This window comes from Triplophysa dalaica, chromosome 12, assembly GCF_015846415.1.
Source record: "Triplophysa dalaica isolate WHDGS20190420 chromosome 12, ASM1584641v1, whole genome shotgun sequence".
NCBI lineage: Eukaryota > Metazoa > Chordata > Actinopteri > Cypriniformes > Nemacheilidae > Triplophysa > Triplophysa dalaica.
In genome coordinates this window covers 12,398,963-12,426,785 of record NC_079553.1, presented here as the reverse complement: position 1 = coordinate 12,426,785, position 27,823 = coordinate 12,398,963, and the positions used below count along the sequence as shown (strand labels likewise).

Here is a 27,823-nt window from a genome sequence, read left to right as displayed (position 1 = left end):
CACAATAGACACACAACCTCATTAAGTCTGTGGGTTTGGTTCAATTGTGTTCAACTGAAATGTACTGCTTGAGTAAATGTTGCCATGTATGACTCAAAATGAAGTGCATCATTAACTGACAACAGATAGTTCAATCACATATGTCTGATCAGATTAAAGTAAATGGTCTTTATGTAAAAGAACAAAATTGCAATATTTTAAAACGTAATGATAAATCGCTAAAATACTAGAATGTATGCTACTGTTTTAATTATGCAGAATTGATCATGTGGAAAATATGATAAGAACATATGGTTGAAAAATCGGCTCAAAGATCTGTAAATAAACCATTGACAATTTAAAACATTTACTTTGTTTTTTTTACAACCGAGATGAAAGTGGTCTGTGAAATATCCATAAGGCAGAGGCACATTTAAAGCTGAAAGAAAATATATGCTTGAGCCGGCACGACCACATGCGTCAGGTATTGCATTTACCTGCATTCTGATGATAGAGACAATCCTCTTGAAGACAGGCTGAGTGTCTGTCCTAACACTTGTGAAGGAGTTATCTTCTCATAGCAGAGTGTGAAGTGTGTTCCGAATTCAGAAAGCAAATGAAGTCAGGGTCGGAAGATCTTTGTTCACCTTGATCCCAGCTTGATCTCTGTCATTTCTATTCTTATTATTATGTAACATTTCTGTTCTGTTATGGTTTGCTGTTGAAAAAGTGCTAAAGCTGAACAAACAAGCAACCATCTGTGCATTAAAAAGTAATTATTAATTCATGTTAATAAAAGAGAAAGTGATGCAAACATACAATTTATTTATTTATTTCATTACAAACTCAAATTACTTTCCTTACTGTATTTCATCGTGGTAAGATTAACATATGCTTACCTCTACATGGATAAACAGTATGGAAAATAAATGAAAAACATTTTGGAAAAATGTATCTGACACTTGGAAAGACCATAGAATAAATTAAACTGAACTGTATTACATTATGCAGATCCCTCAAAAACCAAAAAGACATAAACAAATAAGTGAAGGAATGTTTTGTATACTGTTCAACACAATCACAACAACTTTGTGATAACGTCACAGTGTTATATTGAATATTATGCATGCACAATGTTGGACTTTGCCAAAAAGTAATGTACATTACAAGGAAGATGTTAGAAATTGCTTTGCAGGTGAATACACGTAATAAAATTGGGCTGGACCTCTAGAGACCCTCCAGAGTCCCCTTGAGGGACAATGTCACAATCTGTATCCTGTGAGAATACCCTGCGTTCTCAGTTCTGCGTCAGGCTTGCGTAAACACGCAAGCTCGTTCACATACACAGACAGCGGCATTGCGCGGGCCAGCCCACTCCAGAGCTGTATTTAAGGGCCCCTCTTGCACTGTGCACTGAAGTTACAGACACACGCACACACACTTGTTCTGCAGTCAACGTGTGTTCTCCATCCGTCTCTGCGCTCCGCTCTGACACTGCAACTCTGAGTTTCATCTGAAGGTATGAATTTACTCTTAGTTTTATGGATGGAGTCTTGCAACCTTGCATTTAGGGATAAGGGTCAGTGTATATATGGTTATATTGAGTGCATGTGATGTAATGCACTTGTAATTTCAAATGTTCAATAATTATTGAGAATTACTGAGACTCATTTTAAAATCCATGTATTGGTTTATTGCTATTGAGATTTTTTTTATCTTAAAAAAAAATATATATATATATTGCAATGGTGGAAAATTGGCACTTTGGTAGATAAATTTTGAATGGAGGACAGAATATAATAAGACAACACTGTTGGGAAAAGGGTTTTACTGGATGTGTGGATGCAATTGGAAGTAAAATAAAGATCAGAAATATCCATATTACACATTTCAGCACAATTAGTTAGTCACCTTGTATTCTTTATACACCTTTACATACATCTACTTTATATAGCCTACATTTTTTTTCATCTGTACTGTGCTGTAAATTATATATTTTGGCAGGAGGGACAGTTTTATTTTATTTTTAATTCATTCCAGTGCTCTTCATGGTTTCTTTTTAATTGATAAAATAAAAGCGTACTTTTACAACCCCCTTCAAAAATCAACAAGTAAAACAATTCCAGCCCATGTTTTTTTTGCAGGACAGAATTTTGTGTGTATATTATCGTATGTCTTTGTTCTTTTCAGTCATGAACGCTGGGATCTGTGTGTGTGTGCTGCTGGCTGCGCTCTCCACCAGCAATAGCTTTGCGCTCCCCACACACTCGCAGGAAGAGGGTCAATCCGACCGCTGCACTATAGCAGATCACTACCGCCACACCCGCGCAGCGCCCCCTGGTGTACAACTCAAGCTGCTGTCTGACACATATGAGCGCGAAGACCCCCGCAGCAGCCTCACTGAACTACTGGCCAGAATCATCACTGCCAAAGGTAGGATTATATTTCCCCCCCAAATTACCTTGTTTGGCCAAGGGTAGTGACAGGCTGCAAATATAGAGTAGATTATTTAATTACTTTTAATTTTCTAAAATGACAAAATTTCTGTCCATTCAGGTGCATACCGCAGAAGTCCGTCACTTAACAGCAGGTCCACTTCTCACAGGATCAAAGACAGAGACTATCTGGGCTGGATGGACTTTGGCCGACGGAGCGCAGAGGAGTACGAATACGCTTCATAAGACCCATTTAACCAGTGACATCAAACAACTGATCTGTAAAGAAACAGAATATCACCCGTCCAGAGGTCTACTACCTTCAGTCTGATGTAAATTTGTTTGTATAATGAAGAAAATGCGATATGTGTCCACCTAAACATATTTATTTTGCAGAAAAAAAGGAGTGAGAACGTAGTCTTTATCGCTTTATTCTCCTAACTCGTGTATATATAATTTCTTTCCTCACGTTGAACCGGTGTCTAAAAATAAATCATGCCTTAACTCACATATTTAACCTCTCAATAGCTTTTGTAATATTCTGTCTTATAAATGTACTTTAAATGCTTCCGAGTAGGTTGCAACACAAGCGCAATATAAAATAAAACCAAAGACACCACAGTTCTTTTACTTTAAATGGGGAAAAGAGCAACGCTCCTTGTGACGGAAGTCCCACCTTTCAGTAAAAAAGAGCCAATCGTCAATAGACTGGCGCTAGTCCGGTGGTGGAGCTTTAGAGAGCGCATTAACACACACAAATGGGTAATGTTGTTTATGAAGAATTTGAGTATTTATGGTACAGTTGAAAGGAAATGTGTTGTTGTATTGTTATTTTTTATTTCATGACTGAAATATCTGCCAGAGACGCTGCAAACACGGCCACCAAGTGCGGAGACTTTCCGCAATGATTCTGTTATTCTGTAAACATCGTGGAAATAAAAAAACGAGTAATATTAGCTTTTGTTAGCATGTAGCTTCGGCGCTCCATCTTCTCCAAACCCATTACAGTTTAGTCTTGCCATCTGTACTGTATGTAGTGTTGAGGGACCGAGCTCACAGATTACAGTTAATGATCTTATTACAGACACTTTCTCTTATTCCCCCCGAAGCTGAACGTCTAACATTACAGCACCAGCCATCAACGCCAAACCACTTTCCGTTTCCCGAGGGACCAATTACAGTTCAGGCAATAACACCCGATTCTGCTGTCCCGAGAAACCGGGTGAGAAATGAAGCGAGACCGAGAAGCACGTCCAGACAGTTTGACGGGAGCCGATGTTTTGTGGTTTATTACGCAAACACTCGAGTTAGCACATAATGGATGAATCGTAGGCAGATGACGAGTACAAGCATGAAGGGCTGCGCCAAACAAAAAGAGCAATTATGCCACAGGTGTGCTTCAGTGAATGAGATTTCATCCTGTTAGACAATATAAAGTGAAGCAATAAATGCAGGCTTACAAACACTGTGCCTACAACATGAAAAGGTTTGTGTGCAAGGGCAATTAAATGTGTTCTGGCAATGTAGACTCATTGTCTGAGCCAACTCGTCAATTATCTTCCTCTCACCCCCTCCGCACATACGAACGCATCTGTTTTCCACAAATGACTGTTACTAGGGTGTTTGTTTAGACACTTTGTAACACAGGTAACTTTAAACGCATTCTCTCAGTGGATTAAAATAAGTACACATATGGGCTACACAAAAGTGTTAGCTAATATTGATGGGAAGTATATATTAGTCTTGCGGTACATGAGCCATACATATTAATGAAAACGAATAAATAAAAGCGAACAAAAACTTTAAAGTACACACTAAATCAAAATGTAGCCTTCTTTTTTTATTTTAGTATGAAGCATATATTTAAAGTGGTTTGCTCCAAAACGTTGACATAACATGTCACTGCTATCACTCTTATTCTAATGCGTTCTTTTGTCTCATGTCCGGTGTAGACACCTTGTTAAAATGCTATTGGCTATTTTAAAAAGGGGAGGGGCTACTTGATGTGTCTCACGCTTTCCTTTATCCACATGAAATTACGTCAACACAACAAATCTGTGTGTTCCAAGGCCTTTAATTAGCTCAAAACTTAATCTACTATTATTTTGTCACTAAATCCGTGCATGAATTCATCAGCGGAATTATGATGACGGTGCAGTTAATTGACAAATCGATTTTTTATTTTAGTTGATAAAGTGAATACTAGTGCTGGTCTGTGCACAACATGGTGTACCGTTCGCTCTTGTGTTTGGATGTCAGGACATGCAATGTGGTTGCTAAGGTGTTCTGAGTGTTTTAATGTGTTGCTATGCATTTATTAGTGCTCTTGGTTGCTGTTAGGTAAATGTTTACTATAGCTAAAATGCCCCACCCTTAAATCTGTGACATTCTGGCCCTTAGATATTATTTAGGTTCTTTTTAGGAAATTTGATCTACATTTCAAGTCCATATATAGTCTATCATTGTGAAAATACATTTTCCTACTAACCCTGACCTTAATAATTCACGTATTCTTATTCTGTGACAATTTATTTAGATTACGTGGTGTTTTTCTTTACATTGTGTACATATTAGAGCTTTTTTAAGAAAACAAAACGGAAAAGTTGTTTAAGGAAAAGGTTTATCTACTACGTCAAATGGAAGGGAAATTTAGTTTTTGAAGCTCAATATCTCAAAACTGCTCAAAATAACTTTATAATTCAAAGGTGGCAAGCTGTCAAAATATTAAATCATTTTCTACTGTAATATTCGAAAATCTATCAAGTCTATCATGGGTATGTCAAACCAGGCCAGAAAATTTGCATTGGAGTTTGGGTTAAAGTTTTGTTAAACTATATTTATTAGCAATATACAGCACCATAAAACCAATTCCAAATCATTTTAAGTGCTTTAGTTTTAAAATCATAAAAAGGAAAAAGTAATCCTTTAATTATATCTACAAGGCCTTGCCTTTCCATGTCCGTTACTTTTTGGGGCAAACCGTGTACACTGGAGTACTACGCAAGAATAATAATGAACACTTTCTAGAGTCCAAGCCATACAACAAAAAATGGGATAAAACAGGGCTATCGAATGCAATAGCATGCAGTTTTATACTTGTGCATCCACAATAACCTGTGGTGTTCCTATGGGCCCTCTCGTGTCAGAGAATATCATCCAAATATCATCACATTATAAATAAATAACTGCTGCTCTTCAGTATCAAGTGGTGTGTTTATCATTCAGCAGTGATCTGGTCACAAGCATCCCTTCGTGTCACATACATCTGCAAAACAAGGACCCTACGTAGTTACTGTCAGCTTAATTTGAAATACAATGACAGTACAAATTCAGAAACATGAACTGGTACCCAGATTTGTGCAGTGCATCAGTAACATTCAATTGTGACTTATGCTGTTTAAAGCAAAAGGGGTGCTAAACTAAAATGTAAGACAGTATACTGTAAGTCAGATGTGCTACACCATCACTACTATGTCTTTATGGAGCAAAGAAAATAACTGAATTAAGATTTCTTGCACTAAAGATTGACATGATGATGTTGATGATGTATGCCCTCTAGTGTTTAAAAATGCATGGGACATTTAAAAAAGAACAGAGAACATGTTTCTAAACTTTGAATTTGTTTGAAATATACATACAGGGATAGTTCACCCCAAAATGAAAATTAATCATTAATCATTTACTCACCATTATGTCATGCCAAGACTTTTTTCCCCGCAGGGAACTAAATAGGTATTTTAAAGAATAGTGGTAACCACAGTGGTCCCCATTGACTCTCAGTGCATAGACATAAAATCCTTAAGACATTTTTTAAATAACTTTTTTTGGGTTCCACATACATTTATTTTTGTGTACTATCACTTTAAAATTTAATTTAAGGGACAATAATAGAAAAAAACAAGAGTCACAAAATAATCTGACCTGGTTTATTGATGTAAATAGGAGCTTCTGAAATTCATGAAAACAAAAACTCCACATTTAAACCAGCATTTGGCCAGCGTCATCACTTTCCGATTTTCTCATTTTTATAAGTTCAGTCTTTTTTGTTTGTTTTTCTTAAAAAGTTAGCATCTTCAAATCTTCTTTGCATATTTATAATTTACAATATACAACATCCTTTCAGTAATCTGATGAAAAAAACACACCATTGAAATCAATGTTCAGTCATGGCAGAAACCGCTGTGGTTCTCAAACACTTTCAACAGATGTCATACATTTCAACTGTATGTGCCTCCTCAGCAATACATCAAATTTAATATCCTTCAAAGTTTACATCCTATATTTGCATTGTCATCTAGGCTAAAACCGTTAGGAAGTCAACACACAACACAGTTACGGTGTTTACGGCAATCCATTCTGTAGCAGACAAAACTGTAGGCTAAGCATGACTGAAAAAGAGGAGCAATGAAAGAAAAAGGCACTATGACTTCGCACCCTTGAATTCTTTAAAGCTTACAGAATACACTTCATATCCTTCACATACGATCAGTCAGTGGGCTTCAAAGCCACAACAGATATACAGCATTTTAGTCATCCTGTTGCAATTCCTGTCAGGTTTTGATACTGCAGTTCAACATATTAAGTCATACATCCACACACTTAAACAAATAAATAATGTTGGTCTGACACAAAATAACATTAAAAGCAACATGATTATGTTTCAATTTCAAACTGCAATAAAGTTTTTCCACACTGTGCCCTCATTGCTGTCTGAGAGGATAACAAGTAGGCATATAGGGGTGTGCTAATACGTAAAATAACTCTGTGTCAACAGCGCCCTCTATTGAAAGTCATTTCATTTAGCTGTTTTGTTACACTCTGATTTTGCATTTAACTGACAGGATAAGATGAAGCAAGGCTTCTGTAATAGTATCTATACTTTTATAGATTTCTGGCACAATTAAGAGGCATGAAGCTAAATCAGACCAATGCTGTATTATTGACAAGCTTTCATTGTTCATGTGTAGGCTAGCATTAGCATTAAGGTGCTATCAGTCATAGACAAATATAACTAGATGCCGCATTCAAGTGCTCCAGGCACGTAGACGTGTCCGTCATCTTGGAACGTTCCACTGACGTCACTCACCGTTGACTATAATGCCCAAACACTGCGCTGCGCAGCCAATTCTGTGAAAACCACGGGGATTAAATTCCCGAAAAATGGGATAACCTTTAGTTGTTGTCATGTGTAGTTTAGCATGTTTGACTTAACACAACAATATATTTTTTCTCATAATCATACAGCTTGATTTTGAGTGTTAACGGACCGGATCGCCTCGTTCAAATAAGGCGTACGACCTACTTATAGCGGCCCATAGAAACAGATGATACTGCGGCATCTAGTTATTTATATCTATGTTATCAGTGCTCTTGCTAACCAATCTTGAAATGCCACAAAGCAAATAATAGTTGGGTAAGGAAGACCAGATTTACAACAAAAAAGCATGAAGTCAATTTCTGTAGTCAAAAAGTGCTTAAATTGAAAATGATCCTGACCAAGGAGCATGAATTTTCCACTCTCTGTTCATCTGCTACATTTTTTCGCAACTAGCAAGTGCAAAATGTCAATTTTTAAAACAAAAGGCTTGAAATTTACGATGACACTGCTGAATGCATTGTGCTGTAAATGTTGGTTAGACAAGTAAAGAAAAAGGTTGGTATAGCTATCATTATAACAAAATAATATACAATTATCATCATCGTCATAACAGGCACTGTCGAGTTGTCACAAGGATGATATACTGTTGAAGGGGGAGACAACAGAGGGGCAACATTCACTTTTCGTTGAGGCTAGTTTGTCTATGTTGGCCAGAAGCCAACAGCAAATCCTCACTGGGAGGCCCCGGGCCCTTCATAGCCATACTAGCCCCGACCATAGCTGGGTAACTGCGGTTTCTTCTCATCCCTGAGTTCAGCACTGGCAGTCCCGCTATTGGGGACGTCATCACACCGTGGGCCCCGAACGGTGGTCCCGGCCCTCCCATCCCCACCACGGACCCTGGGGTAAGAGTTCTGGGAGCCAGGCTAAACCTCTTCACCTTGTCCATCAGCCGCAGGTTCTGCACACTAACCTCAGTCTGAGACTGCGAGTCCGATCGAGCCTTTTCATCCGCCTCACGCACCTCCTTCAGGATAGAGCTGGCCGGCCTCGAAGCCAGGAACGTTTCGTAGGGGGGGTCTGAGGGGCTGTAGTCTACAGGTAAGACGGGACTGGTGAGTTTAGTTTTGCTGGGGGAGTTCGGAGGGGTGGAGGGAAGGGTGTCTGTGCCCAGATGAGTGGGGGATGAGCCGGGGTCTGGCGCAGCTGCTCGATCTGCCCGGTCCCAGCTGTGAGGGTTATAGACAGCAGCAGATATACCTCTAACCTGTAGGAGGCGCACTAGGCCCAGAGAGGTACTGGTGGTTTTGGTAGAGTCTCGGAGGTTGGTGAAGCTCTCCGCTTGGCTGAGCCGGCGAGGCGTGCAGGGGGTGGACACAGGGGTTGAACGCAGACTACTGTTGGATATCACGCAGGAGGCCAGTGAAGGACCTGACAACAGACTGAGAAAGAAAAACTGGATCAGATTCGAATGTCTGGCTGTAGATGCAGCATGCCAAACCGTGCACTTGTTACTTTTGCTGCCTGTATTTCAAACCAAAATCGAAGAAAAGGTCCTTGACTGCAGAAATTTGGCTAGTCAGATGCAAGTTTGATGTACTTAATTTTAGAATTTTCTTTGTACAAAGTAATACTGTAATAATCTACTGTTTTAAAAAAAATATATGCATTAAGTACGCAAAGCACAACTTTTCTCTCTCTATCGCCATCTTTGTGTGAAACATCAAACTAGGTTTATTTAAACATTTATGTGTAGAAAAAACTTGAAACCAAAAACATATGTTTCTATAAAGCAGTGAATTGGGATAAAGTAAGGAGACTTTTCATCATATATTTTTATGTACTTCAATAACTAATTTTAATTTTTAAACAAAAAGTTACAAATTGCAGTTTAAATACAAAATGAAATGAGCAAATACTATATTAGCATGTTAGCATAAAGAAATGATGCAAGAGCATTTCTCAGAACTAACTAAATTTTCTCAACCAGATTACGTCCAAATACATTTCTTGATATCTATTACTTTATCATTTTCAACTTTTTGTTAAATCTTTTGCTTGAAAATAGGCTTGTGTTGTTGCTTTTTTAAATAAACGGCACTTGGTTTAGCATGTTTGTATCTAAAAGGATGACATTTAAGTGTGTCTTATGTGTCCACATTATTGTTGAGCTAGGACACCTGTACGTTCACAGGGACAGACTGTTGACATTAAAGATGTTCCAAACCTCTATACCTCTATACTGTTATACAACGTGATCAGACACATTTTAAATCTTGACACCTGTTAGCATTCATAACTCTCATACACTCAGAACTGAACCACAAAAGTATGATTCATGACTAAATACATTTCTACACCTTGAGTTCTTTGCACATAAATCAGTCATGTTAGTACAGTCTTTCACAAACAGACTCTGGTGTAGTTAATAAACATCCCACACAACAAATAATACAGCATTAGAGTGGTTTAAGTTTGGTTAGAGAATAGCAACACTCCCACAACACTTCCCTATCAGCACCAGGCTTGTCATGCTATTTCTTCTCACCCCAAGGGGGCGGTGTTCAGTGAGCTTGTTCTATGCCCGTGACCAGAACGACATGATAAAGAGCCGCTTCCTCATCCTTGTCATATGACCTGCAGAGAACCAATCACACAGCTGTACTGGCTGCCATAGACACAAGCTATCTGTCAGGAGAATTACATCTTAACAACAAAGACCCTGACCCAAAGACCCTGAACCTCGTGTGCTTGTCGTCCTAAAAATTGCAGGGTGCCTCATTTGTCTATTCATGGTTACAATTGCCCACTTTATAGCCCACAGTCAGTAAAGTTCAACTTCAAGTTTTATGAAAAAAATTAAGCAACATAAAAAAAAAAATATGAATTTATAAAGTATAATGAGATTCTGAAACTTAAAAAAATGAACCACTACAAATTCAAAGGCAAAAACAAATTTCAGGAGGGATTTAAGATGGACTGATGCGGTACCTGGGCGTGACTCTGGTGAGCTCATCTGAAGGGTGAAGTATCCTACAGGTAGTGAAGGTGTACGTTGAGCTGGTGTGAGACATACATTTACCAGGGAAATGCACTGGGGACAGCGAGAGAGGAGAGACAAAGGTCAGTACACAACAACACACACAAACATACTAATATAACTACGCAGGGAAAGTTAAACTGCTTCAGGCTCTGATCACACTTCATGCAATGTAATGACACTTAATGCAAGCTACTGCTGTGCCAGCAGAGATTGGATCTTAAAAGAATACACACAAATTGTGACGTTATGCATGTGTGTTTTGTCCTGATGCAGTTTTAAACAGATTTATACAGTAGGAGAGAATAGCGGGAAAAGAGCAAAGATCAAATCAGTCAATAAAGAAATCAGTTATAACAGACAAGCAAGATTAATGTACATCAGTTTGCCTTATCATTCTAGTAAACACTATCTAGTTCATAGTCTGTCCAGTGTGTCTGGGCATCCGTGTACAAAACTGTAGATACTTTAGCTCTGGATTAGCTCTGGATAATGTATCTGTCAGGTCTGACTTTGAAGGCAAGTGAAGTGAGTTTGTGTGGTGTGAATGTGACTCTCTGCTCAGTGACGCAAGAGTCTGTTCCCTCACATGACTACAGCTCTCTCACCACTGATTTAAATAGAGCTGTGACATTCTATCCTTCAAAACACACTCAAACCTGCTGACGTTAGTAACATGCTGGTGTGATGTGTGTAAAGGGCATCCACGGGTGTGTGAGTGTGTGTTGTACAGATGAGGTACAAACAGGGTGGACACTATAATGTAGCTACAGCTCACATACAGGTACAGTGTAACTGGGAAAAAGTGGGCTTTGAGTAAATGCAAAGTATGTGTATGTTCCTTTTACTGAGATATAATTCCGGAAATGCAGGTAAGAAGGGAGTTTGAGCCGAGATGAATTAGCAAGAATTGAAAAAAGGAACTCAAGGATGAATTTCATGAGCACTGAGAATGAGAATAAAGTCTGTATTAAAAAGTTGAGCTGAAGTAGCTTCACAAATTCATAAAAAAGCGTAATAATAACTTGACTAAATATTATCCTAAAACAACTATTTTGGTAAACAAGTGTTTACATGTTTACTGTAAAATTTCACCCTAAGAGAAGGTCATGATGTAGCTGTTCAAATCATATATTATTAGGACGCGTTCAGGGTTGAGAGATTAAACGATACACAAGACAAATTGAGTCATTTTTGAGTTGAAAGAACTAAAATGAAACATTTAGGAAAATTGTCTAAAATAAACTCTGGATTGCTATAGAAACGCTATTTTTAGTCTAACTGAGTGCTAAGTCACTAATGAAGTAGGTTTTTTTAGGAAATGAAGAAAACATTGTCATTTTAAATCTTGTCAAAGTTGACAAGCGCTTTCTAATATTGTTTACTGGATAAATTTTTGGAAAACAAAATATTTGACAAATATAAAGGGTGATTAATAATGATTAATGACAAAAAATAAAAAATAAGGAGATACAAGGTTTCAGAAGGACAGCAACAATATCTGTTCTCCCTAAACTTTACTATTCTCTGTATTGTCACCTATTCTCTATAAACTCATTTAAACTCTATTCTCATTTTTCAGTATATGTCAGGATCTAGAGAGATGATTTTTAAGCAGAATGACAGTAAAATGGTTAAATAAAAAGTCTATACTCAAAACAACATGGCAGCTGTCGTCACAGGTGAGGTAGTGCTTGATGTGCAGCGGCTGTGTGCAATCTGCAGCTGAACAGGGAGAGAACCAGCTCATCCCAGACCCTCACAGGCTGCACACAAACAGCAGGGGATTGTGGGTACTCCACTGGTACAGCAAACTGTTTTTAGTGGGTTTTTCATCCCACCCCCATGCCAGTGCCTGTCTGTGGGGTTACGAGGCTCTCTCACCAGATGAGACCTCCTCATCTTCTACCTCCCCTTGGTCTTGCCCCACACCAGGGGTCCCTCCGTTCTCTTTGAGATGATCCTCATGACTGTGGGAATTGTCGGTGCGTGCTCTTCGGGAAGCAGGTGAGCAGGGTAGAGAGCCCAGGTTAGAGGTAGATGTGCCGGATAGGGAATGCTGTCCTGGATCGTCTTCCTCCAGGTCGGTGAACTGGAAAACCTCCTGCAGGTCCAGATCCAGCGGACGGAAGCCCTTGGTCACCACGCCCGGCCGGGTGTCGAGAATGCCGCCCAAGTGGGGCTGGGCTAACTGCTGCCATGCGTGCAGAGTGGCCGAACCTGAGGAGAAAGAGAGAGAAGAGATTAGATCACAGATAAAAAACAATAAAAGCAAAAAAGTGATGTTGTTGTTGATCATTTTTAAAAGAATGTCTAATATTCACAGGAAATTTTAAATAATCTATGAATATTTAAACTTTGTCATGGCATTTACATGTTGTGACTTTATCGCTGATGGTTAATGAGGATGATATATTTCAGACCTACTGTGCTTCAGGTTCTGGATAGGGTGCATTATGACTTTGTACTATAATAGGTAAAAAGAACATTTTAATAATATATGTTCAGTTACTGGGGATTTATTATTAATAATATATTTTTAATATCATGATACGGGTCATGATCCTAAAATTCTTTGCAAAATTATTTATCCTTATAATTTAGTGATAGTTATTTAATGAATGACCCTTGAAATCATTCCTATTTTTTATCCAGGTGTTCCTTCTGTATTTAGTAGGATAGTAGATTTTTGCTGCATTCACTAAACCAGTTTTATGAGGTGCATAAAGAAGGTCTCATGTATGCTGAGCACAGTTGTACGCGGCTCACGTATTGCCTTTTCTATTTTAGTCTATATTTTACAAGTTTAATTCTGAATGTTTAATCAAATGTTAAATGCTATAATTTTGCTTTATTTTAAATTAACTCACACGTGCCCACACTTTTACCTGCTAGTGTAAGATTAAATCTGCCATGTTTCATATTTGTGTCATGAACAGAATAAAGAAAGAGAAAAGGAGGGGAAAAATTAGAGTTGTTTTTATTACAGAGCTTTAAACACACAGAAAAGACTGGAAAAGAAGGAAAAACAAGAAACTAAATAGTTTCAAAAATTGACAAAAAGATGGGAAAAATGAAAACATGAGCAAAAAAAACAGGCTTAGAAGAATATACTAATCTATGAAAAATAAATGAGTGGGTTTCTGAGTTTCCTAGAATAATTTAATATTGATAAGAGGTTCCAGGGAAGCTACTTTGTTTATTCATTCGCTATGACCAGCAGAGGGCGCTAGAGAGCTATTTCCAACCCCCACAGTAACAGTTGTCTTCTTTTATATTTTACTGCATTATCTAAAACGAAATTGTTGTAGCTTTGATATACAAAGCTACGTAAATGAAATTTGTTTTTTGCCGATATAATTGAACAAAAAACTAAAATGTTCGGAAATAAAAACAAAAAGTGCATTGTGGGTCATTTTGCTTCTGCAAAGTTCTATTCACAGCAAATCTTAATTTTTGTATCATGAAAAACATGCTTGGCAAAGCTTTTAATACATCTCTGTGTTCTAGTGCATGAGAATAGCAATGACAAGGTCATAACGTTATCTGAAAAATATCATTATGCACGGATGTTGTTTTTATCCCAACCCTATAAAATTCGTCAGATAATAAAAATAGAAATATATGATTGAACCCATGGCTTTTGAACTTAACCTATTCTATGCAATACACAAATGTACTACCTCTTTATTTGTGTGTATTTAAATCTCAAACAAGCAGCGAGGATGTGCGTGTCTGAAATAGAAGGAGTGTGGTGTGGACAGGTCCTCAACGCTGTGGTGCATTAGCGTCCACAGAGCATCTATCAGTAAGAAGGGGAATGGGCGGGGTTTGACTCGTTCACCTTCCAGAGGTTTGACGATCTGAAGCTTCTCGGGCAGGTAGGATCGGTTGCTGTAGATGGAGTAAACCGAGTGCAGGGTTCCCAGAGACATGATGCTCTCTGTTGGAGTCAGAGGACCACCATCTTCACTGCCACTTCCACAGTCTCGCTCCTCGAACGACTGCTTCTTTCCTTCCGCCAGGACCAAAAGTTTGCGCTCTCGTTCCTCCTCGAAAAAGCGCCGCTCGCACAGGTAGTTGTCTCGACGGAGGGAAAGACGGCGCAGCGCCGCCTCTAGGTCACTTGACCCGGGGGTGCCAGGTGTACCAGGCTTCTTGTTGAAATCATCGGAGCTGGACACACATATTACAGGGATCAACAGAATTAGGCTTTTCCTTGCTCTGTGGTCTAAAAATTATTATATACAAATATTCTTTACATTTTTATCAAGACATTTAATATGTTTATCAAGATCTATGGGGTTCACTGCTGAGCTGCAGATTTGAGGTTTTACTGTCCATATTGAGAGATGTTGTACAAACACACAATCCGACCAACACACATTTCCTCATAAATCATTCTATTTTAAAATAAGGCTAACTTTTTTTTAAAACAACCCCAAAACTTAAAATGTGCCTTTTTGTCTAGAATAAATTTAAATAATTATTTAAAATTTGTTTAATATTAGAATCAAATATTAGTTAATGTATGAATATTTTATAAATCAAAGACACTTCTCCTACTTCACACTATGACTTAGTAAGTATAACAATTTTCTGTAAGTGTACATCAGAAAGCTCTTACCCGTCAAGTGATTGGGTGTCCAGCAGTAGGCTGCTGGTTCGGTTGTCCATTTCGCTTCCGTCCCCTCCGTACATGCTTGATCTGGGCGTGCTTATACAGCTGGATCCCCTGGAGTTCATACAGGACGTCTGATTGGACCCTGGGATGTTCTGTGGGGAGCGACCCATGGAGCGCAGTCGAACCGACTTGTTGACATTACGCACTGTCTGAAACACACGCTTTGGGTGTAACCTGGACAAATCAAAAAGATATATATTCAAATAAACATATATAATAAATGATGAACACACAAGTGCACAAACTGGAAATCTCTGTACGTACAACATACGAATTACTGTAACACACAGAGAGATACACAGGTTTTAGTATGTCTTTTCTGTATAAGGCAACCTACATTTTAAATGTTGAATGTTGTACACAAAAATGCTTAATTCACATTATTGTCCCGATGACCTTTCTTATTGTGTTTTAAAATAATACTAAGTCAGACCTATGATTTGAAGCATGAGTGACCGGAAGTGACACACAAACACACCTTTGCTCCTCTACCTCTGGATCAGACATCTCAATCTCTTTCCGCATCGTACCTTCAATTTCAGCAGCTAAAGAGTCCTGTAACACGCATACATATTTAATTCAGTTAGCCAGTGAGATAAGAGTGATACAGTGTGTATTCCTCTATCACAGACTTACTGTTATTAACCGAGCTGAAATGCTGAATGTTCATCTATAGTCACCAACAGATAATGAAAACGTTCATAAAAAAAGAATAAGGTACAGTACTGCTTGCTGTATATATTATTATGTAAAACAGACTAATTAGACTAAAGTTAAAAAATCTCTCATCAATAGTCACCATCTTGTCATTTCAAACCTGTAGGACTTTATTTCTTCCGCAGAACACAAAAGAAGATATTTTGAAAAATGCTGTTAACTGGCCCCCATTTACTTGCATTGGTTTTGTGTCTATACAATAGAAGTGAATGGGGACCAGTGCAGTTCTGTCACCGACTTTCTTCAAAATATATTTTTTCTGTGTTCTGCGGAAGAAAGAAAGTCATTAAGGATTGAAATGAAGGTGAGTAAATGATAACAGAATTTTCAATTTTTGGTGAACTTTAAGTGCATTGAATTGTGGGATACACAGTACAATGTTCAATGTGCGAATGAAATGTATGGATGTTCCACGCATAAAATGTCACTGAATACATAGACTAAAAAAATAGTAAGCAGTATGCTCAATGTTTGATTTCATAGCTAATTTTCCTTTCCTACATTATTTAACCGTGTATTGTATTAGTCTCACTGTTTGCCTCTCACCATGGGAAAAAGGCCGAGCGAGTGGAATCGTCGTGGTGTACTATGAGGCAACGTTTTATTCCTGAAGTTCTTAAGTTCCTCCTGAGCTTCGTGAAGCATCTCCATACACTCAGCATACTTGTCCTCCAACTCCCTCAGCTAAAGAGAATCAGAAAACGTGAGAACACCGAGAGCAGGTGACGTAACATAAATCTAATCAATCACTGACCGACAGTTCAATACAATCCAAACAATACACACCCATATCTGTCCTTCACTGTTAAATAAAGCCATTAAGCTAAAGTGTTTTTCCGTATGTAGTCTAAACCAAGACAGTTGGTGTGTTTAAGTTACCTCTGATGTTAGGGCTCTCTGAGCGTCTTTAGCAGCTCCCAGATGCTGAGTGAGCTCTTCGTTTTCAAGTGCATACTGAAAAACAACAAACATATCACATAAATAGTACGGTAACAACATAGGAAAACCAAGATGTACATATATAAGGAACAGTGTACATTACTAGTACTATACAGGACAGTTTTCCTTCTCCATCTTTGGCTTACTGTATAATATTTTACAGCTTACCGAATAAATGAATATATTTACATCCAATCTATATGAATGGATACTTTCTGTACATTTCTTAAAGGGATAGTTCATCGGAAAAAAAACTGTATATGACTCTTTATTCTGCGGAACACAGAGGACGATATTTGGAGAATTGTCACAGGGATTTTGTGTTCAAACCATGGAAGTCAATGGGGGCAAATATTGTTTGGCTATCAGCGTTCTTCAAAATATCTTCTTTTGTTTTCTGTATACAGAACTATCCCTTTAAGAGCAGCATTGAACTATCCCTTTAAGAGCAGCATTGAACTATCCCTTTAAGAGCAGCATTGAACTATCCCTTTAAGAGCAGCATTGAACTATCCCTTTTAAGAGCAGCATTTTTAGGGGCGATTCACATTTCGCTTCTAATACCGCAAAAACAATGCGGAAAACGCATCTGCTTGGCATCTGTCGTTGCTAAGCAACCACGGGCCACGCTAGCCGTTGATACGAGGAGGTCTAAACAAATGCTGTGATCACCTGTGTCTCCATCTTCACTGAGCTTGTCTATATTGGTTGGTTCTTGTCACATAACTTGCAGTGCGTGCAGCATTATGAATAGTTGAAATATTTTTATCTTGATGGGGACATTGAAAAACAGGAGCGTTGCATCGCATGCACATCACGACTGCGTTGCTCCATATTTGAGCACTTCTCAAGCATCTACTTTTATAATTAATAAATATGCCTCGTGCAAAAGACGCATAATTTGAATAGCCCCTTAGCCAGCACATTTTTACAATTGATTTTTCTGCAAACGTCACATTTCCTTCACCTCCCAATGTGACACGCTTTTGAGGTCATACACAAAACTATTGACCAATCAAAATCAAGCATTCCAGTGAGTCATATAACAATCAACTCACAGTTTTGGCTTTTTTCTGGAGGTCCACGATCTGAGAGAGGAGGTGCGTGATCTCCTCTTGCTGCCGGGAGGCGTCCTCCGTTTTCTTCGCCAAGTCCTCTGCGATGGTGGAGATCTGTATGTTTGCATTTCCTGTGGGAGAGAAAAATACAACATCCATATGATGATACATTCAAACACACCCAGCATAAACGCATGAAAAATGTGGTAAAATATATAATGACAAAGTAGATGTATAGATTTGATCAAATAAAGATAAAATCATAGTTTTAACTGTTTTGTTATTTGTGACCCTTGACCACAAAACCACTCATAAGTAGCACGGGAACTTTGTAGTAAAAGCCCAAAATACACTGTATGGATCAAAATGATTGATATTCTTTCATGCCAAAAGATCATTAGAATATTCAGTAAAGATCATGTTCCGTGAAGATACAGTATTTCGTACATTTTCTACAGTAAATATATCAAAACCTTCTTTTTGTGAGTATTGCAGCAACATCGCTAACAAAAATGGCCAGAAACACGCCTACAAATTTCACTCGCTGCTGCCCATTCTTTGGGAATCACCTGCCCAAAGCTCAGAATTTCAGCTTTCAGGTTCATCTACTCTCCACAAGGTCATACAGCGGTAAGCCCATAGAGAGTGTTAAAACATACATGTCTCTTATTAGCAACGGCCTGCTACAGCGACTCTGATGGACAACTTTAAAGGCGATTTTCTCAAAATTTAGATTTTTTTGCTACCTCAGATTCAAAGATTTTGGATAGTTGTATCTCAAATGATGTATAATTTTCAGTATTGGGAAAATTGATCCATAAGACTGTTTTGTTTTCCAGGGTCACATTTGACATTCATGTCATTACTAACTGAATTGTTGTACTACAACGTGGAACAATAAGACAGATGACTAGACAAACTTATACTGTATGAATTGAGTCAGTGCAGAATGGATTACAGTGAGTATCAGTTTACATGTTGAGGGAATGTGATTGTTGATCAGAACTGCTGTCAGATGATGTAATAGATACTTACTGAGCTCTTTAACACAGTCATTTACAAGCTGTTGTTCCTTTTCTTCATACGAGATGGTCTCTGTCTCCAGGTGATTCGCCTACAAACACACACACATTAATGAATAATCTGCTCAAACAATAGGGGCATAGTTTTACAAAGCCACTCCTTTGACTCTTAGAATTAAAGGCTTTTGTTGAGGACAAAACAGGCCGAGTCGAAAGTGCCCATGTTTAAGAACAATACAATTAGAATGGAATTAAATCTACAAATCCTTGAAGTCGACATCTAACACCCAGAGCTCTCGTGGGTCAAGTATTGAGTTCATGATCTTATTTAATGAGGTCGACATAGGAGAGATGTTTCGTTTGGTTTTCATCGGACTCTAGTTCATCCATTGTTACCAAAGTTTCTACAAATGATTTGCTATGAATAGGTCTTGTGTGGGTGTGGATGTTGATTTTTTAGTAGCGAGGCGTGGAATTCCACTCCTGTAATGGGGTCAAACGTCCCACGTATGTTACTTCAGATCTTATGTTTCAGTAAGAGGAAGCATACTGTTAGAAAGAGAGAGCGGCTTTATCGACCTAAAACAGTTGACGGATGTTCATTTTTATTTAAAACAACACAATTCATAAAAAAAATATTATAGTTATGATATAATAGTTATGACCATATATTAACTATGGAAGAGTCTATGAGTATTCATTTGAATATTATATTTATATAAAGTCTTTGCTTATTTTATTATTATGTTTTATTATTTTATTATAACCATAATCATTGTGTGACCAGTTAAACTTGCAGGAAGACTACAGATAACAGGCAAATGTCTTTCACCAGAGAATGAAACTGGTATATACTGTGCTCGTCTTAGACATTTGATATGTATGAATACTGGTATATATTGTGTTTGTCTTAGATATTTGATATGTGTGAAACCCTGGTCATTTTGATGTCATTTGAATACAGTATGTGACCAAACAGCTTTCCAGTATTGACTCATTGCAGCTTATAGAATAAAGCAATTTGACTGACATGTGAAGCAACCAACCACAGTTCAACTTTTTTATTTGCCATTAAGGGGCGAGTTTATCTTAACTTTTGCCTTCCAAAATTAATCAAAGTCAAATCAAGTCTAGATTATTTCACAGATATAGGCCCTTTCATCGGACACGTGCCTGAACTGCAGTTAACTTCAGTTCTGTGTTTGGCTATTGTCTAATAATATAATTATTTATTTGTTATTTAATTTATGTTATTAGTCATTTATATCATTATTTTATTGTATATTAATTGTATTAAATAAAATATTTGTTGAATTTTGTTGTATGTTAATTTTATTAAATACACAATTTGTTGAATGGCTCCTGTAGATCGGTCGCATATAAAGAAACCGTATCGTACATTGACAAATAGTGGTTGAGCTTGGTATCGCAGTCTAAATGAAAAATATTGGAGAGACAAGTTTAGCCAAGTAAGTTCTTCTCGTTTTCTTCTGCTTGTTATCAGAAATTATCTATCGGCTCTACCATTTGCAAATGTGTACCGGAAGTTAAGGGCAGTCCACAAACGCGTGCATGAGCAGTAGGGATGGGTATCGTTAAGGTTTTAACGGTACTACTACTTTTATCGATACCATATAACGATCCAGTACTTTAACGGTACTCTTATCTGTACTTTTTGTTGTGTTTTTTTATGAAAAACAAAACTAAAGCTGTAGTTTTTTTCACAATTTAAAACATTCTTATTCTTTACATTCTTTGACCTAACATATCTTAATGCAGGTAAAAGATGACTGATACCCGCCTATTATTCATAGAGAATTAAAATAAAATGCATGTGGTCCTAAATTTGTTTGTGTTTTTTGTTGTTTTTGTTTAATAATAATAAAAAATGGTATTCCTATTATGTGTTGTGGCTGGAGATCTTCTCCTTTGTGATGATGTGTGTAGTGTAGCACATATTTCCTTCATTTGTGTGTTTGTGCATTTAGTACTTATGATAAATAGGGACATAATATGTATAAACACACAAACATAAATAAGAAATAACATTATGTATTTCATCGCTACAAATTCATTTTTTAGGTAAGCTCTGCTTTATAATTTCTTAAGCATAATTTATTATTATTCATCCATTTTAAATGCAGTACTGTGAAAGCATTTTTTATGTTTAAGATTTATTTAGGATATTCTTTTATGTGATGTGTGTTTATTAAATTATTACATACTTATTTAAAGAAATCTTATGCAATGTTTATGTCGGGGTTATTTAGAAAGACTGCTAGGCTAGCATACGTACCTGAGGACGTGGATGATGAACTATTAGCTAGCAGGCAGCCGAAAACTTTCCATTTATCTGTCTGCACATAATGCACTTTAGAGATGTGTGTTTCCGCTCTTACAAGCAAAAATCTTGTTGCACTTGTTGAAATGAGCATTATCTGCATCCACTCGATAAAATTGTAACCAGACTTTAGATTGTTTGGTTCTCTCCGCCATCGTCACTCTATTAAGCGCGAGCTTTTGTGTTGTGTGCGCGCGAGCTCTGTGTAGTGTTGGATAGACGGACATTTCGCGTGCGAGATTGCGAATAACAAAAATGCAGGTAAATGTCTTTAATATTATCGCAAATTAGAAATGGTTGGTCAGTTAAAATATGCTTGTTAACGTTTATTTAGCAATAAGAAATAGGAAATGTTTTTCTTAATTTCTCCAGTACCGACAGCAGAACCGTTAACGTCAGAGCTTATCGATACTTCGGTCTTTTAAAATTTAGCCCTGAGAACGATAAAGTACCGAGTTTCGGTACCCATCCCTAATGAGCAGTAACGTTTGTTAATGTTGTGACTTTGAAACCGTCTATAACAAAGTTCAATATTCTTATCTACCTGTGGAAACTTGATTCTTAGTTCCTCTAACAAGTTCAGAGCATCTTTTGAAGATTTATTTACACTGTCAAATCCCACATATTATTGATCTTACCCTATCAATCTTATACTTTGTAAACATGACTTCCTGTTCTAAAACAGACTTATAAATAAAACCTCTTTGCCTCTATTCTTGTTTCTAAACCACCCAATCAGACTCAAGTAAACTGGATTTTGCAACAGATGATCAGTTGCTGCGATGGATCGGTGGGTATGGTGTCTGTGGTAGAGACTGGAGTGGTCAGAATATTGGCATTCACACTGGGCTCTGTTCATTGGTCTCACATCAGGCCTCACCTCTGTTCGGAGGCTGATGTTCTCTTCCTCCAGGTCTTTGAGTTTCTTCTGCAGTGAATCCAGAGGCAGATAATTTGGCACTGAGAGAGACGAGTCATTTCGACGAATACTGCACAAAAACAATCCAAGAATGAAAAAAATGCAAATACGTCTTACAGAAAACAGGATGTTTCACTAAATTTTACAATTTATGAAGAGAATATAGTTGGTGCTTGGCCTAGTCGCAGCTAGTGCTCAAACAAACAGAGCAATGTTTTAAGAGCCTTGATCTAAGAGATCCGGCTAACATATAGGTGCCTATTCACATTAGACTTGGACAATTTTTTTTTTATACACGAATAAACTTTACACAGTTTCTCTTAAGCACCAATATTAAATACACAGGGTTAATGGAAACTCACGGTGTGGTAGAAGCAGAATCTCCATCGCTTTCTTCAGCTGCACTGGTGTAGAACTGCAGGAGCTCATCCTTCATCGACAGATCATGACGCAGCTGAGACACCTACACACACACGTTTGTTTCACTATATAAGTTTGGAAATGTCATAGACTTTCATTGATTTTATATCATGCTAATGATGTTTCCCATCCCCTAACCCACTGCATTAAATTGAAAAACATGATTTGGGCAATATATGAGACCGTTTGGTAAAACTTTATTTCTCAGTGCCCTTATTACACGTTACATGTATTAACTAGAGTATACTATATATTTTTTCAAAATTACATCTAGATAACCCTAAATCTATAGTGAGTACATGTAGTTAGTACTTCTATATAATTACACTGTAACAGAAGACACCTAAAGTAAAAGTTTAAAAGTTGGTTGTCAAGATATTTCACTGTTAGTGAGTACATGTGGCCTTCACAAAATATTGTTAAACCTGTTCAATACTTTGAACTCAGTAAATGCAGATGTTTTCTGCTGCATGAAAATGTTTCAAAATAAAAATATCTATTTATTTTCCTCTAGACAACAGTAATGTAGCTAGACTTCCCTATTAAAAACTGAAGTATTCCTTAGCATTTGAAGCAGTAACAAAACCAAGCAGAACAGAATAAACAACAGACTCTCACCTCTTCTCGTATGTGCTCCACCTGCTCCTCCAAGAAGGAGTTTCTTTCACTCAGAGTTTTGTTCTTTTTCAGCAGAGACTGACCAATACGTGCCGCCAACTCCAAATCTCTTTCTTTCTGAAAGGACACAGAGAAAAAGAGTGTTCTGGCTGTCTTTAGACGGACTTGACTGAAGCATAAATATGTAAGAGACAAGCATTTGCTCGATCTATGTAAATTTGCACAACATGAGGGTACTTGCGACCTGGTTAGGAAAATCAATATTTAACAACTAGAATATAAATAGATTAAAGCAAATATCAACCTGGATCCAGAACAAACATTACAAATAATTAATGTTCTTCAAAACAAACAAATATGCCACACAGTGCAAGTCAATATTACTTATTCACGGACATATTTTAAGATCTGAATCACAACATGTGAGAAAAACTTCAATAAGAACACATACTATATATAAACATCTAATGCTTATTTTTAAACAGTCGCTGACCCATCCACCCACTTCCACGGCTCACCTCTTCTAAGAGACGTGTCACAGCGTCTATGTCATTGTATGTTTTAGTCATCTGGCCCACGCGATCGGCACACAGAACTGTGGGAACAGAGAATAAGGCAGCATGAGTTTTGATGTTTTTTATTGAAGACTCCTTTAAATTTAATCTGGAAAGGGAGGAAAAGTGTAATGTACAGCATAACATTTACATATACATTAATGCATTTGGCAGACGCTTTTATCCAAAGCGACTTACATTGCAATATCCTATACATTTATACATAGGTATGTGAGCAATCCCCTCCGATCGAACCCACAACCTTGTGTTGTTAACGCAATGCTCTTACCATTGAGCTACAGGAAAGTATAAGTGGTATTTACACCACAAATGTACCAGACTAAGAGAAATAAACTAAAAAACATCTGCTTCATTTAATTCCGCTTCATTTGCGATGGTCCAAAAAGTCCAAGATGTAAAACTGATTCATAAATCGTGGTATATGAATATGTGCTGATGTAAACATCAAAGTGCTATTGCAGGTCGTATTAATACAGTGTAATAAGACAATGGTTTCAGTCTGGTGAACACAATGTCTTCTGCAAGCCTCCCTCTGGGTGGTGTTGACCCCAACAAAGATAAAAAAAAAAAAAAACATTACCATCATCTCATGTTCTCAATATCAGCAGGTTAACATGTTAAAGTTTATAAATAACTCCATGATTGTAGTAACGTCCAGCAGTGAATAATGTAAAAAAGTTTTTTTACAGAATTTATTTATTTCTGTCACTCCAGCTGCACCGACCTGCCAGAAAATATCTGTTTTTTTAACGAGATTCATTTTTTTTTATTTTATTTTGAAATTCTGTCAAAAACTGTAAAATGGCTAACAGCAATTGACAAAACCCGGGAAAACAATTGATCATACATCCTTGTATCCTGTAATTTTAAAGGAAAAACTACTAATTTATGGAATATTTCTGTCGCTCCAGCTGGCAGAAAATTTTAGGATTTTTTTTACAGTATGAAATAAAACATTCAACAGAATAGACCTTAGGTTATGTTTGGGGACTACATTACAATCTATCCAGACCTCAATGCTTATCTCTCAATGCAATAAACATCTGACAATGTTTGTCATTGTTGTTGATATAAATGATAATAACGTCCATACTGCCCTAGGATACTCCCTGCAGGGCACATGTAGATAAAAAATACAATAATATCTTTGCCTTTACTATTAATTAACAATCAAATCAGCTAAATTAATGTTCAAAGCGGTTTCCCTATCCTCCATTGGTTGGCCAAACAGATACCCCCGCCACAAACTTTGTTTGGCTGGTCAGACACGCAAATACATTTTATTTTTGTTGTGCCGCAAAGCAGTTTTCTAACTTTTTGGTAGAATCAACAAATGAATGGCATGTTCTGCTTCATATGAGAATATATTTGAACATTGAAACATTGAATTCATGCAGAATTAACACTGCATTTTACAAAGTAAATGCAACTCTGATAAGGAAACGCCACCTATGACACTAGCTAACATGATAATACTTAAAACTAACGCTGTATAAAGAAATATTGTGTGACTAGAAAAGTGAGAAGTTCAATGCAAATCAGACATTTCCACCTGCGTCACACAAAGTACAGAGAGTGAGCGCATGCTCTGTTCACCTGTTGAGAAGCCATCAACACCACCCAGCTACAATATAACCCCACACACAGACACATTCCTGTAACAACTCAAGTATGAGCACAAACAGAGACATTTCCTGCTTAAACTGTTCAATCAAATGCCACGTTATACATTACACTGACTGCTGGATATTTCTTTAGGTTTCACTGGTAGTGCCATTAGGTTCAGCTCAGGACTTCATTTCTCCATCGGAACTGTTAGTCATAATAGCTAATAGGACACAATTCGATATCTTACTGATCCCACCCAATGCATTTCAAAGTACAGACACAATGAAGTGATGTGATTACTGAGTTGGCAGGACACTGGGAGCAAATATTTTGCCCCGGTCACAAATGAAAACAGAGCAAAGTCTAAAGATAACAGCCAACAATAGCCCATAATTAAGAATCCATCAAAGAGAATAAAACACATACAGTGTTATGTAACCATTACGCCACACACTAGTACTGCTTGATAGCACTGATACATCATATTTAATTCCTGATATAAAGAAATGATATGATCAGGATGAAAAACCTAAAGGTGCTTTAAAGGAATAGTTCACCCAAACATGAAACTTCTGTCATCATTTAAATACTCTCAGGTTTGTTTCAAACCTGTATAAATGTATGTGTTCTGTTGAACCCAAAGAAAGATATTTGGAAGAATGATAGCAATTCTCAGTTCTGGGATATCATCTATTTACAAAGTAGAAAAAGTAGGTTTTTTTAATCTGTTGAACACAAAATTAAATATTTTGGAAACAAAATCGTTCTGGGGCACCTTTGAATACCATAAAAAAATTGTCCTACTACTAGTCAATGATGTCCAAGAACTGAAAATTGCCAACACTCTTCCAAATATATATCTCTGAGTTCATCAGAACAAAGTAGTTTATACAGGTATGAAATTGCATGAGGGTATGTAAATAATGACAGAATTTTCATTTAAGGGTGAACTATCCCTTTAAAGGTATATTTACAGACCAGTTTTTCACTTTCAGTCATACGTTTAGACACTCATGTCTCAAGTTACACTTTCTCAAGATCTTAAAAACTTTTGGATCCAAAAAAAACATATAAAATGTAAAGTAAAAAGAAGCATGTGTAAATTCCTTTACAAAACTACATTTCTGTGTCAGTGAAGAAACGGCACCCAACAAGTAAACTCCTTCAATATAGTTTTAAAACTATAACAGAATACCCCTCACTAAGTTGGTTGAAATTTATATTCTCATTTATTGACCTTCAATTGCTTTAAACCTATGTAGGACTTCTTCTTAGGAACACAAAAGAAGATATTTTGAGAAATGTTTTTGTGTTCACAAAATGAAAGTCAATGAGGTGTAGTGTTGTTTGGTTATCAACATCCTTCAGAATAACTTCTTTTGTGTTCCGGAAAAGAAAGAAAGTCACACAGGTTTGAAATGATGAGAGGGTGAATAAATGATTAAGGATTTATTGAGTGAACTATTCCTTTAAGATAAAGCCCATGGTAAAGAACTGTAATGTAAGCAAAAAGGGGTGTAAAAAAATATTGAAGTATCGCATATCGCTATAAAAAATCAATAAGATATGTATCATAGCGCTATTAAGATGTGTATTGTAAGTCTTTGTAAATTAAATATATGTTTTAATACTTTTATGTTAAAAAGTAGTTTTATTTTGAGAGGTCTTTTCCGTTTGTATTCGTTTACAGTACATAAAATGGTTGAATTAAACCTTGAATATTGTAACTAATATCGTGATGCAAGCCCAGTATTGTGTCGTATTCAATTGTGAACTGAGTATCGTAACACTGCAAATGCTGGTTACTTTGAATAATCTATAAAACAGCTTTAAGAATGAAATGTCTCAAAACAGAACATTTCAATCCACAGACTATGGCGTGACTTGGCGTACAAACACGCTTACCAATGGTTTCTTCACATGGATAAACACTCACCTGAAATGAAGTTAGACTATTAACAACTGCTGGTCTAAGCTCCCAGTCTAATAAGATTCACACTCACAAATGATTCTGTCCCACAGCACAAATCCAAACTCACTTCAATGACCCTCAGTACCATGACACTCAACTCCGATCAACACAACAAACTCACAGCAACCGTACACAATGCACTGCCATCAGACCATATGACTATTCCCATAGTGTAAACCGGACACAAAGAAGCCAGCAGGGCATTACAGTCTCCCACTTGTCTTGTTTAGTGAATTAATAAAGGTGACTCTTGTTGTCCTGAAATAAACTCCCACAGGACATAAACCCATCATCTGTTCATTGTACAACTTTGCAGTAGTTTTGCAGCAGGTTTGCCAGTACCTGTAGATTAAATTAACGATTCATTAAATTACGATACATTTTAACCACAAGAAAGG

At 37.1% G+C, this 27,823-nt stretch overlaps 2 protein-coding genes across 8 annotated transcripts in view; one reads left to right on the top strand and one right to left on the bottom strand.

The window, feature by feature from the left end:
• Nucleotides 1–1,359: 1,359 nt before the first annotated feature.
• On the top strand, nucleotides 1,360–3,370 carry ccka (cholecystokinin a). Its single transcript, XM_056761623.1, has 3 exons — nucleotides 1,360–1,498; nucleotides 2,170–2,412; nucleotides 2,536–3,370. The coding sequence occupies exons 2-3, from the start codon at nucleotides 2,172–2,174 to the stop codon at nucleotides 2,658–2,660; spliced, it is 366 nt and encodes a 121-aa protein (XP_056617601.1). The 5' UTR covers nucleotides 1,360–1,498; nucleotides 2,170–2,171; the 3' UTR covers nucleotides 2,661–3,370.
• Nucleotides 3,371–6,326: 2,956 nt separating this feature from the next.
• trak1a (trafficking protein, kinesin binding 1a) overlaps nucleotides 6,327–27,823 on the bottom strand; it is a 39,594-nt gene continuing 18,097 nt past the window's right edge. For 6 of the 7 annotated variants that reach the window (XM_056762076.1, XM_056762071.1, XM_056762074.1 and 3 more), the window contains 14 exons: nucleotides 23,789–23,865; nucleotides 23,271–23,387; nucleotides 22,595–22,695; nucleotides 22,194–22,302; nucleotides 18,986–19,064; nucleotides 17,951–18,081; nucleotides 16,833–16,907; nucleotides 16,500–16,637; nucleotides 15,715–15,791; nucleotides 15,180–15,410; nucleotides 14,397–14,728; nucleotides 12,437–12,772; nucleotides 10,504–10,606; nucleotides 6,327–8,954 (listed from right to left, as the gene is read on the bottom strand). In XM_056762076.1, the coding sequence (XP_056618054.1) occupies nucleotides 8,189–8,954; nucleotides 10,504–10,606; nucleotides 12,437–12,772; nucleotides 14,397–14,728; nucleotides 15,180–15,410; nucleotides 15,715–15,791; nucleotides 16,500–16,637; nucleotides 16,833–16,907; nucleotides 17,951–18,081; nucleotides 18,986–19,064; nucleotides 22,194–22,302; nucleotides 22,595–22,695; nucleotides 23,271–23,387; nucleotides 23,789–23,839 (2,646 nt within the window). In that variant the 5' untranslated portion in view covers nucleotides 23,840–23,865 and the 3' untranslated portion in view covers nucleotides 6,327–8,188. Of the gene's footprint in view, nucleotides 8,955–10,060; nucleotides 10,150–10,503; nucleotides 10,607–12,436; nucleotides 12,773–14,396; nucleotides 14,729–15,179; nucleotides 15,411–15,714; nucleotides 15,792–16,499; nucleotides 16,638–16,832; nucleotides 16,908–17,950; nucleotides 18,082–18,985; nucleotides 19,065–22,193; nucleotides 22,303–22,594; nucleotides 22,696–23,270; nucleotides 23,388–23,788; nucleotides 23,866–27,823 lie in introns of all 7 variants that reach the window. The other variant, XM_056762077.1, reaches the window with a different exon arrangement.

Excerpts from the sequence above, each read along its gene's own strand:
- ccka (XM_056761623.1), top strand. The coding sequence starts at position 2,172 with ATGAACGCTGGGATCTGTGTGTGTGTGCTGCTGGCTGCGCTCTCCACC. Across the intron at positions 2,413-2,535 it reads CAGAATCATCACTGCCAAAG|GTGCATACCGCAGAAGTCCG; the intron begins GTAGGATTATAT and ends CTGTCCATTCAG.